The 12,540-nt window shown below is 33.3% G+C and overlaps 1 protein-coding gene across 1 annotated transcript in view; it reads left to right on the forward strand.

The window, feature by feature from the left end:
- Nucleotides 1-2,323: 2,323 nt before the first annotated feature.
- Nucleotides 2,324-12,540, forward strand: part of LOC140139902 (uncharacterized) — a 184,908-nt gene continuing 174,691 nt past the window's right edge. Inside the window, exon 1 of the mRNA XM_072161674.1 lies at nt 2,324-3,053. Coding sequence (XP_072017775.1) covers nt 2,886-3,053 — 168 coding nt within the window. The 5' untranslated portion in view covers nt 2,324-2,885. The remainder of the gene's footprint in view (nt 3,054-12,540) is intronic.

The following is a 12,540-nucleotide window of genomic DNA, read 5'->3' on the forward strand; positions in this document are numbered from 1 at the left end:
ATCACATTAATAAAACAAACTATTTGGGGTTTTTAAAGTAAAAAAAGCTATGATGTATACTATTGACCCAATCAGCAACATGCTAAGATTGCCGGTAAACGTAAAGAGGATGAGCTTTAAAAAGCTGTATTTTAATTGGTCACTCAAATGTATATATTGCGTAATTAGCCAACCAGAAACGCTGTAAGAAAGGCAAGGTTTGACGATAAACTCACACCATGAGCACCATGAAAAGAAGAGTTCATGTTAGGTTCTATTTAAAGGTCGTTGGCGAATTACACTGCGGCTGAATAAAATGACCCGTTTGTTTTGAAATTTGTAATTATAGTAGTCATGTTCATAGAGAAAAATACAATGGCACGCCGGTAACTAATTTGATTACCAAACCGTATTTATGGCCAACTGTACTGGTATTCGATGTTTGCATCAATGTTATGTTAACTCATATGGCTATTCTTAATCAATGGCGAATAAAACACGTTGCTACGGCAATATGATGTCTTTTCCTGCTGAGCTCTAAATATATTACGCTGTCTTGTATTTTTTCTACCAAACCTTTATTTGTAATAAAAGCTATTGTTTTTAACATGTTTCAGCAATCATGGCATCAGCTTTAATGAAGCGTTTACATTTGGTTGTCCTCTTTACCTATGCAGTAATCATAATAGTGTTGCTATAGTGATTCGATGCCAAAATAATTCCAGTTGTGTTTGGATACATTCTTGCCCAGAGTCCACATGCATTAAATATTTCAACAAAGACATAAAGGCATTGTAATGTATAATAAACCGATAAAGACGAAAGAAAATAAATTAAGAAAACAAAATAATTGATTAATCGAAATATTAATTGTTTTACAAGTAAAAGCTACCGAAACAAGTGTCAGCCCAGATATCTTGAGTGAGTAGTTCAAATTTTATAAACAAGAATCCATAGTAGAAATGTATAATGAGAATTGTTGAAAACGTTTGTTGAAATTGTTGAAAATGTCGACACGTTCACAGCGAGTGCTACACTAGTGGACATTTAAAATGATAATTCTTTCAAAGCTATGAGAATTGGACAAAAGTATGAGAATTGAAAGTTTTCTCATTTATATGAAACTTTCTCATCCAAATGAATCAATGAATTCTTTCAAAGCTATGAGAATTGGACAAAAGTATGAGAATTGAAAGTTTTCTCATTTATATGAAACTTTCTCACCCAAATGAATGAGAAATACAAATTAACGTGTCAACCGCCTGTTACATTGTTTTAAATGAGACAAACTTACAATTAACAGGCTGTTCATACGTCAATTAATATTTCTCATTCATTTGGATAAGAAAATTTCATAGAAATGAGCAAATGTTCAATTCTCATAATTTTGTCCAATTCTCATCGCTTTGAAAGAATTCTCATTTTAAATTTACGCAAGTGTAGCACTCGCTGTGGACGTTTCAAGTTTTCAACACTGTCAGCATAGCGATTGCAACTTTATTTTTACGTGTTTTATAAACACTCCTATACTTTCACTGTACAAACAAGTGCTTATTAAGAGTTCAAATGTTTATTAAGTGTTGCTCTGCTGTTTTTGCAGTGAATTTGCTACTTGGTATTACAATGAAAATGTTTGTATTGTATTCAATAGACAATGATCTTGCTTTTTAGATCAAATAAATAATGGTGACATAACGTGCAACCTATGATTGATTTATTGTAACCAATGTAATATCAATGCTTAGTCAATGTGGAGGCAACGAATTATTAATTATCATGGTATGAACACCCAAATGTGTACCAAACATAATACGGCTCATTAAGTTCTTTTAATGATGTCATCATAATACATCCTTTACATCATCGTCAACTTGATGTATTTGCCTCTGTCAAATAATGTCCAAGCATTGAGGTAATACGTAAAGTGAATAATTCCTGGACATTTCTGTCATACTGTAACCTTAGATAGTCATTTCGTCCGTATTGGGTCAGAAATTTCCATCCAATGAGCTCTGTCGTTCTTCTGGTGTATTATGTTATGAGTAACGTTATTGGTCAGGATTTATCTACTCAATGCTGCCATTGGAATTCTAAACAAGAATTATTCTGCAACCAACGACGTCAACGTGTCATTGTGTACAGTCAGTGATTCAGCAACCAACCCGGCATTATCGATTATAGCGAAATACATACCTTGCGCTTCTCCATCATCAATTGGAAACATTTTAGTTTATGCTGACGAGAATTACGACAAGCGTCTAATCAATAAATAACCCGACTGTGTTAATTTACAGCAATTGCTTTAGTAACAAACACCTTTTAAAATAAACTTTGATCAAAAAAATTACCACAATTGCACTATTTTGTCTGAATTCTGGCCTGCATGCAAAAGGTTACTAGTGATACGTTCATCTTTCCCAACCAGGCGCGCCACCACCACCTCCGCACGAGTTGTTCATTCGCTATTGCTTGACTTGTTGGATAAGCACGGTAGGAGTAGCTATACGCCACAACCAATAAAAAGCAGTACAATCTAACTACCAAGTTCCTGACTTCAAAAAGCTAAGCAGTTGCCACATTTCTTTGATACGTAGGAAGCATTACGACTCTCATTCCGTTTTATCTTTTTTGTTCCAGTGGTATGCGCGGTTATTTCGTTGCCAGGTTTGATCTCTTTGCAACCAGAAACACAAGTTAATATTTTTTTTCTCATTTAGAAGTTCACTAAAAGAAACGGATTTGGAGTTAACGAAAATTGACAGGATTAAGAAAGGTGCTTGTTAACCCAGGAGGTAGGGGAGGTGTGTGCGCAGACGATCGGTTGAGTAAAGGAATTACACGCTGCAAATTGGCGCCGAATTTGTACATATATCTGCAAAGCCTTGATTTAATTTTTTGACAAAAACATGAGGTGTTGGAATCTGACTACCGTTGCAGCTTTGCTACTTGCAGGTGCAATTGTTATAGCTTCAGCTGCGCCCAGTAGGAGAAATCCACAGAATTCTTGGCCCTTTGGAATGGATGAGGAGGTAAATACAGACACATTGCAACAGTCATCACCTCTATTGGATAAGGTAAGAAACATGGCCTGTTGAAAATATGTCCTAAAGTACCCAGCAAACACAAAACGTTTTCGACATCATTCGCAAAAGGTTATAAAAGGTTGTCAGAAAACGTTTAAATGTCGGGTTATATAAAGGGTATATTAAGAGTATAAAACGTTTTTATAACCTTAAAAACATTTTTGATAATCTACTGCTCAGCAAACAAAAATGTTTTACAGAAAACGTTTAAATGTCGGGTTATATAAAGGGTATAAAAAACGTTTTAATAACATTCCAAAAACATTCTTGAAAACTTGATACAAAACATTCTAAACAGAATGTTATTTTGGGGTTGACAAAATATTTTGAGAAAAATGTTTGCCTAAAATATTTTCAATAACATTTTAAAAACGTTTTCATGACCTTTATATAACCCGACATTTAAATGTTATTAAAAGGTTTTGAAAAAAAAACATGTTAAGAACATTTCTGCGTTTGCTGGGTTCAAATATATTAACATAATGTTATTTAAGTATTGACACAATATTTAGCAAAAATGTTTGCAAAAATAGTTTACAATAACATTTTTTGAAAACATTAAAAAATATTGTTGTAGTGTGTTTTCATACAAAACGTTTTAAAACGTTATCATGACTTTTATATAACCCGACATTTTAATGTTATTAAAACGTTTTTACCTAAACTAAAAGCCAAAATATAACTTAATTTAAAATGTTTTTAAAACGTTTTTGTGTTTGCTGGGTACTGCAGTGTTATTGGCAGTTAAGGTTTGTTTTACAAAATGTTCTGTTTATTAAAGAATGTTCTGTTGTTTTTACAGAATGTTCTGTTTTTTACAGAATGTAAAATGTCCGTGAAAAAACAAATTTAATACCGTCAAAGTGGCGATATAAAAACGTAAACTGTAAAAACAGTTTCAACAAAATGGCGAACTTGCTGTCTTTACTTTTTGAAATTTATTTTACCGACTCGAACATTTCAAATCAATTTGTTCTATTATTTAAACAATATAAAATTAGATTGCTTAGTAATTATTGCGAAATTGATGATCGCTAACTGCGTCCTATTGTTTTACGTCTAAATTTACGCCCATTTTGACATAAATTTGACTCGTTATTGATCATAAGTTACGCCGCTACATCATGCATTCGTTATCAAGATTCTGTCAACTACAATGCATGATTAATCTATATTTAGGTGCGTAAAACACACAATACTAAATTGTACATACTTCAATGGAAACAATGTTATACTTATATAGTATTAAAATAATACGCACTTCTCATTGTGGTGGGATGAATTAGATTATATTTTAAGTAACTTTATCAGTCCATATTGCTTAAAAAAGAATATTTGAAGAAAAACTAGCAATGTCCTTTACGAAAGTGGTATATAAAGTGAATAAAGACTCTGAAATGACCGTACTATAACGGCATAATGCTTTGTTGCAATTGTCTAAAATGTGAAATTATCTCACCAAGTGCCAGTCACGGGCAATGTCTGTAACATAAAACTCGAATACGCTGTAATATTTAAATCCCAACGACGCGACGCTACTTTTTGTATGCCACTAGTAAAATCTACGAAATTGGTGACGAAAAAGCATTCATAGTAACCGAAAGTTTCCGATAACAAATAAGGGCAAAAGGCTAAAGATAACAAGACACACAATACACCTATCCCAGCAAACATAAAACGTTTTCGACATCATTCGTAAAAGGTTATAAAAGGTTGTCAGAAAACGTTTAAATGTCGGGTTATATAAAGGAAACATTACTAGTATAAAACGATTTCATAACATTAAATAACATTTGTTGGTAATCTACTGCACAGCAAACACAAATGTTTTACAGAAAACATTTAAATGTCGGGTTAAAGGGCATAAAAACGTTTTAATAACATTCCAAAAACAGTTTTGAAAACTTGGTACAAATCATTCTAAACAGAATGTTATTTTGGAGTTGAAAAAATATTTTGCAAAAAATGTTTGCCCAAAACATTTACAATAACGTTTTAAAATGTCTTTAAGACCTTTATATAACCCGACATTTAAATGTTATTAATACGTTTTGTAAGAAACATTTTAAGAACATTTCTGTGTTTGCCGGTTGCAAATATTTTAACATAATGTTATTTAAGTGTTGACCAAATATTTGGCCAAAAATGTTTGCAAAAATAGTTTACAATGACATTTCGAAAACATTTTAAAAATATTGTTGTAGTGTGTTTTCATACAAAACGTTTTAAAACGATTTCATGACCTTTATATAACCCGACATTTTAATGTTATTAAAACGTTTTTACCTAAACCAAAACCCAAAATATAACCTATTTAAAACGTTTTAAAAACGTTTTTGTGTTTGCTGGGTAGGGCAAGAGAATGGTGGCAAAATTAAGATAACGAGTTAAGCAATAAGCCTAAGACATTCTTTGAAAGACTGAAAAAACATAAACATAAAAAAAACCAAGATAAGAACACAAAATATACAAAGAGAAAGATGGAAAGAAAAATATATAATAGGGACGGACAAAGAGAAATACTAAAACAGAGAAAATGGGAGAGACACTAGATGCAATAAGATTCATTTAAAATTCGTAAATGGTATAATAACCAAATTAGACACTAATCGCCAAGAACAGGGATATTTTAGATATGGAGTACTTTGGGGACTAAATCTCATTGTATGTGTCTTAGAAATAACATTAAGTAATTGGAGTTATTCCATTATAGGCTAATCAGGGACCTTGATAAAACCTGAAAATAGTGTCCACTATATTATATTCCAATTGCAGGAGTCATTTAGAAAAAATGAACCTCTGTCAAAAGCTTATTTGATTTATCAGTTATGTAATATTAGTTCCGGAAGCAAAGCTTAAATGAGTTACCTTCGTGATATTGCTTTTGCAAGGTAAAATCAGTACGTTTCATTATGACAAATTCAATAAAACCTACAAAAGGAAAAAAAAGGACAAAGATATGCAAGTTGATGCATCCTTAATTATGTCCCGCTAAGCTAATCTGATTACCCAAATAACGCGTTTTGGGAAAATGCCTTTCATTATACATCTGGTAGCCTGTAACAAAATTAAAATAGAAACCATGAATAAAGGGTAAATTTCAGTTTGAACATGATTTCAGTGAGTTATTTAGCACTATAGGTTATTATATAGGCCTAAGTATTCCTGAAACAACTTATGGTATGTGCTTTTCCTTGGCTGATTATCTATCGTTTCGGGAATTCGGGTGATCAGGTGGCGTAGCACACGCTTCTTGATATTCGTGTTACTGAAAGCACATGAGCTCTCTTTCTTTCTTTCTTTCTTTCTTTCTTTCTTTCTTTCTTTCTTTCTTTCTTTCTTTCTTTCTTTCTTTCTTTCTTTCTTTCTTTCTTTCTTTCTTTCTTTCTTTCTTTTCTTTCTTTCTTTCTTTCTTTCTTTCTTTCGTTCCTTCTTTCTTTCCTTTCTTTTGTTCTTTCTCCTCTTTTTCTTGTAAAGGCAAACACGAATCTGTGGATATTGTACCTATAGGTATCAACCTTTTACGTAATTTCAAGTTCTTTAGAGCATTTGAAATATTTATTTAAGAGGTCCATTCCACTCGGTCGACTTAATACATTTGTTAATAATATAACATCAAATATAACGCCTGCAAAACAAGTAGTTAAGCACTAACTATTCGCGATCTCACCATTTTTACTGGAAAAAATATCCTTGCATTTCATCTCATACGTCCTTGGTTAAAACTTGTACATTTTCCATTGCTCGAGTTAAATGAGAATTGTCACGAATTCCACGATTCAAAATGTACACTAATGTAATCAGCACGACAGCAGCAATCACCTCATACACAAAGAAACAAAAGATTTTTTTTCTTACATTGTATAATTTCACAAAGTACTGCATGAATTTTATTTGAATATTCCAATGACGTTTATTTGCATACTGATAAAAACACTTTGTTTTTAAAGCTTCAGACATGCCATGTAATGTTTGAACATTTCTCACCCACAAAAGGCTAAATTTTGTAGAACAAAATGATCATTTTGCAGTATGTGTATTAAAAACCTTGACCCAAGAATTTCTTTAAAAGCGGCATAAATTCAATTACCCGTAGAATCGTTGTTATATATTGTATTCCTTTGACAAAATACATCAAGTCTCGGTATTGTCAGATTTCAATATTTTATTTTCAATAAACACGATAAACAAGTTACTCTGGATGAACAACGTTATACTATGGTATCGAATATTCTCATCAATAAGGACACAGTTCGATAACCCCACTATGTCTGCACATTTACAAAATGACCGTCTGTTTCTTTGGGTACAAAGAACTTGAGGTCATATTTTGAGCTATGATTGTTCAACGGGGTTTAATATACTGCGCCCTTGTGAACGAGAGACCAATATGCTTATTGTGTATATAAAATGTTTATCATAACAGGAAATAGACAGAATGTACCAAGGGTTTACAAAAAGCGGGAATATGTACCTATTAACATAGTGTTTACTTTAGACAATTACTGTTTGGTCAAAATATAATACAAGGGGGGAATATGGAAGACATGATCTTAATCTCCCACACAGGTAGTGTGAATTTTACATGGGGTTACATTAATGAGCGACTCAAATTGAAATCTACATCTTCTTCAGGGAGATTAAGGTCATGTATTCCATCGGGCGTATGGAGCAATAGCCTGATTTGCTTTCCGAAACGCAGGATTTAAGCATGCTAATCAACTTTATTTCCACCATTTGAGAAGTAGATGTTCATAACATAAAGACCCTTTAAGAACAAATGAGACATACTAAGTGACTGAATACCTTTTCATTCAATACTGAAGATTAACCGAATAGAGACTATTCCTCGTGATTGCTCTATCAATAGCTGATATTATCTTGAACAAATGTTGGCCATTAAGTGTAACTGATACTGCCACTACACGTATACTTGTATGACGATTTACAGACTACTGAAAGGCGCCAAATAATTTTGCACCAAATGCAAGGAATTTGCTGAACTCTTAGTTTAACTTTTTATAACTTTGTCATCGAAAAATGTTAAAACAGGCAACTATTAACACGTGACGTTGTTTCCTAATATCATTTTGTGTTCAACCAAAATATCGCGACATTGTTGATAGCTATTAATATTTATCTGAAATAGTAAACATTTTAGCATGTCATTCGCTTAGGTATCACACGTTAACCGCCGGTTACGGGCGGTTCCGTCCGGTTGCTATTGTTCTAAACAATGGAAACCGGACAGTTGACTTTGATTTCATCCCTTACATTGTCTATTATATTCGAAGCGCATACTCCCTCTGTGGCAAGGATGCTGGTACAAGCTCTGAAGGAAATACACGCAAATCAATCATGTCTGATAGATATATTCTCTCCTGATACATATACAATTTAAAAATCAAAAGACAGACAGACCGACAAACACCCCTACACATACCCACATGTCCACACCCCGACTTACCCCATACCCCACACATAGCTTAAATCAAATTCTGTTAGATAATCCTTTGATAACTGTAGCATTTAAGCATAGAAGTAGCAAACATATACAGTATGACCTTTACCCGTTCCTTTGTATTCCTTTATTGTATCTTTCTACAGCGACTTTATAAACAACTACCAAAGGCAAAATTTAAGTTATCAATATTGGACATTATAATATGTCAGATGTTGTTATATATTTTAGAAACAATTTGATTTGGTCGTATACTGCTGTGTGTGCAAGATAACCGTATGTGACTTTATAAACAACCACCAAAGGCAAAATTGAAGCTATCAACATTGGACATTATAATATGTCGTTATACCTTCTAGTATATGTCTGTCTAGGTTCCACCACACATATCACGGGCACGTAAAATAGTTTTAGGCTTCGAATAAAAAGTCAATCAAAAACCTTAACCTATTTAAAACAACAGCAGATATACAATATTGCTATGCCAGCTGGCCAGATGATCAATGTATGACGGGGAGCTTACGGTTGCAAGAAATCGACCTCATCAAATATGATAAAAATTGTATCAGTGTAGTGAGAAACAAAGCCTTCACCTTCGCTGGTTTACAGCCTTGACATCCTTTATGTTTAAACTGTAGTTGGTTCACACTGGTTGCGCTTTTTAAAGGACATCATTTCCTACACATTTCCACCTACTCCCACCTACTATAGGGAAGTGTGTTTATAAACATTTTATTTTGTACTTTAACTCTCTCCACGCGGGTGTCGAATACAGACGACAAGTTTGGAAAAAATGTAAAATTTAAATATTTCAGAATTGTAAATTTTCATGACCATATTTGGAATCAGCATGAAAAATGCATTAAAATGAATACACACAAGCTTAGTATTGGTTCAGTGGTTCTTAAGATAACTCTTGATATTTTCAGAAAATATCTCAAATGTTGGATTTTTTTTATGTTGAAGCCCATTGCTAGCACGCAGAGCATTAAAGGCAGTACGTTGCTTGGACAGTGTAAGACACCCAACTTGAATTAAGTCAAGTCAAGACACCTGTAGTTGGTTCACAAAGCTATTCAGAGGACGTTATTGCCCACACATTTCCACCTTCACCCACCAACTATAGGAAGCCAAGTCTGTTATATCAATTAATTGGCAGGCTACTTGAAAGACAGTATGTTGATTGGCCAATGGAAGACAATTTCATCCACTTACATGCTGTCAATTCTTCGGGTAGAGCGACTATTTTGTTTTTCATTTCAATTAAGTTCTACATTTAATAATAGTAAATGAACTTGCTGTAGATATGACTCGAACCACTAACCTCTTATTTAGTATAGGAGTGTAGATGATTACTATCAGTATGGTCAAAAAAGTATCCTTACACACAAAAAAATCACAATTTCAAAACTGAACTATATTGGGGTAAATTTGTTTTTTAATAGATGCGCTATCTAATCCTGCACATTATGACACCACATTGAATCCAATGTGACCTCAAGAAGTAAAGTTACAAGCAATTGAATAGACGAAGGTCCCATTTAAAATGTGAAAACACACTACCACAATATTTTGGCGCAGTATACATTTTTATATAATGTTAATCCTGTCATCACTTTGAAATCAACGCTTTCATTACTTATCATAAACATCGAATGTCTAAATATTTGTAAACCTTGGGATCCACGGAGTATATTGTCGGTTCAGTTTAAAGATTCAAAAGATTATTGAAACGATTGAAAGTATGGACAACTCTTTCAGCTACTAAAAATCAAACTTGGTCAGATCTCTGATGTAGGTTTACTAAGTTTAACGAAATTATAGGTTTCCCTTTTTACTATATAGTTCGTCTCATAGACTCAGCAAATTATGGCCAATGAAATGTATTTACGTGTTGTTTTTACTCATAATATGATTTTTATGTGTCGGATACAGGCAAATATACGCATTGCATATTGCAAAAATCCATACTCGCACATAATTTGTATAAACAAGATTTTTGAAATATAAATGCACTCTAGTCTAAGCTCTACAGAGATAATTAATGTTCTTGCAATTTAATTATGTGGTAAGAAACCTTAAAGCACCCATTTATTATTTAATATCTATTAAGAATAACAAATTGTCGCATACATTGTTATTTTACCAATAGTTGCATTTGAAGGCACTCATATTAGTGAAAGTTTTCCAGTGTGTGAGATAACCACTCTTGAATATTTAGTAACAATTAAGATAACATAATATGTGCAACACAAAATATTACCGTTATAAATATTACCATTACCGTTACTACTACCACTACTAAGTATGGGGTCGTTCAACATTATCACCACTTTTTAAAAAGATATGCGGCAGAAGCGGGGAAGATAGGGTGGGCGACCCCTTTAAAACCCCAACAGAAGAAAAGTTAAAGCAAAATAATTGCCTTTGCATTTTCCTTAGCCCGCAAAAAAGACCACGTTTTGGACTAAAATAGGATAAATTGTGTTTCACCTCCCTCTAAAAGGTGGTCAATGTTCAACGATCACTTTACTTACCAGACTAGTAAACATACACGGGAGATACATTGATTTGGGGCACCTAGCGGATTGTACCGTTGATATTTTGGCAGCAGTTGCATTTTAACATGATGCAGTCGTGTCTACAGTAGAATTCAACTCGACCTATGCAGGACTTAAACCCCATTAAAAGCTATTAAACCAAGATAACACTCATTGAAAACAGCTCAACTGATTAAATCATATCTTCTCTGGTTAAATACACACAACATATGTGTCTGCTTTACACGTACAATGGAGCAATGAGCTGGGATTATACTTTCAGTTGGGTGAACGATTATAAAGCGAGCGCTAGAAAACAATTCTGTGTGGTCTTTGTTTTACGAAATGAGACAATACGTGCTTATTGTTAACCAGCGTTCTTGAAAATGAGAAACATGGTGGTTTGCAGACTTAACACGGTTTGGAAATAATTTCTTCATATTTTTTGGTGTTATCTGTCGTTTACATATCCTTCCTAAAACACCAAAGTACGCATATTTCCAAACATCTAAATTAGCTAAAAATTTAGGACATGTTACAAAACTATATTGTCTAGAATTTTGAAGAGTACTTTTAATATTGGCCGGTTATATTTCACACAGCGACGTTAACTAGGCAATGTACTATTATTTATAACATTAATTAAAACACCAAAGTACGCATATTTCCAAACATCTAAATTAGCTAAAATTTAGGACATGTTACAAAACTATATTTTCTAGAACTTTAGAAGAGTACTTTTAATATTGGCCGGTTATTTTTCACACAGCGACGTTAACTAGGCATATCCCCATACTTTTAACGTAGGCTATTTGTAGAGGTCACGCATCAATGGGAAAGAGCACTGTGTATTGTGTATAGGAAACGGACAGTAACTGCAGTATGATGCACTCAAAAGAGTAAAATACAGGAGGATCACTCTCTGGATGGCCTTATGCCCAGACAAACGAGTGTGTCTCAAAGCTCCGTGCCGCATATTCACTTTGTCCAACACTTTTGAAAGTTTTGAGCATTTGTGAATGACACTAATACTGTCTTTTCATTTACCTTTCTCGGCAAACATGATATGTCTTCCTATATTTAGCAAACTCGTAGCATCTTTTTATGTTGAATGCGCAAGAAAATGCCCATTCAGAAATTATCTAGCATATCCGTTCCTCGCGGGCACTGCGGTACCTTTGTATAGTATGTAGTTATTTTAAAAATCTAGCCACGTTCGTCCATAATAAACCCAGTTTGATAACCAACTATATAGTATCCTTTAGAATTATAGCGCACGATTATAAAGGCACGTGCTTGACAAAATGCTTACTTGAAACGCAACATTTTCGTAGAAAGTTGAAGATATTGAACTGAATTATATAGAGGTCTCACACCAACCATAATGAATTAATCATAATTGTATGCATTTAACAACATGCACACAATAGTTGTAGCAGTTACATTAATGGAAGAAAGATAGATAACTTGGCATTCT

Source organism: Amphiura filiformis, chromosome 18 (genome assembly GCF_039555335.1).
Source record: "Amphiura filiformis chromosome 18, Afil_fr2py, whole genome shotgun sequence".
Lineage (NCBI taxonomy): Eukaryota > Metazoa > Echinodermata > Ophiuroidea > Amphilepidida > Amphiuridae > Amphiura > Amphiura filiformis.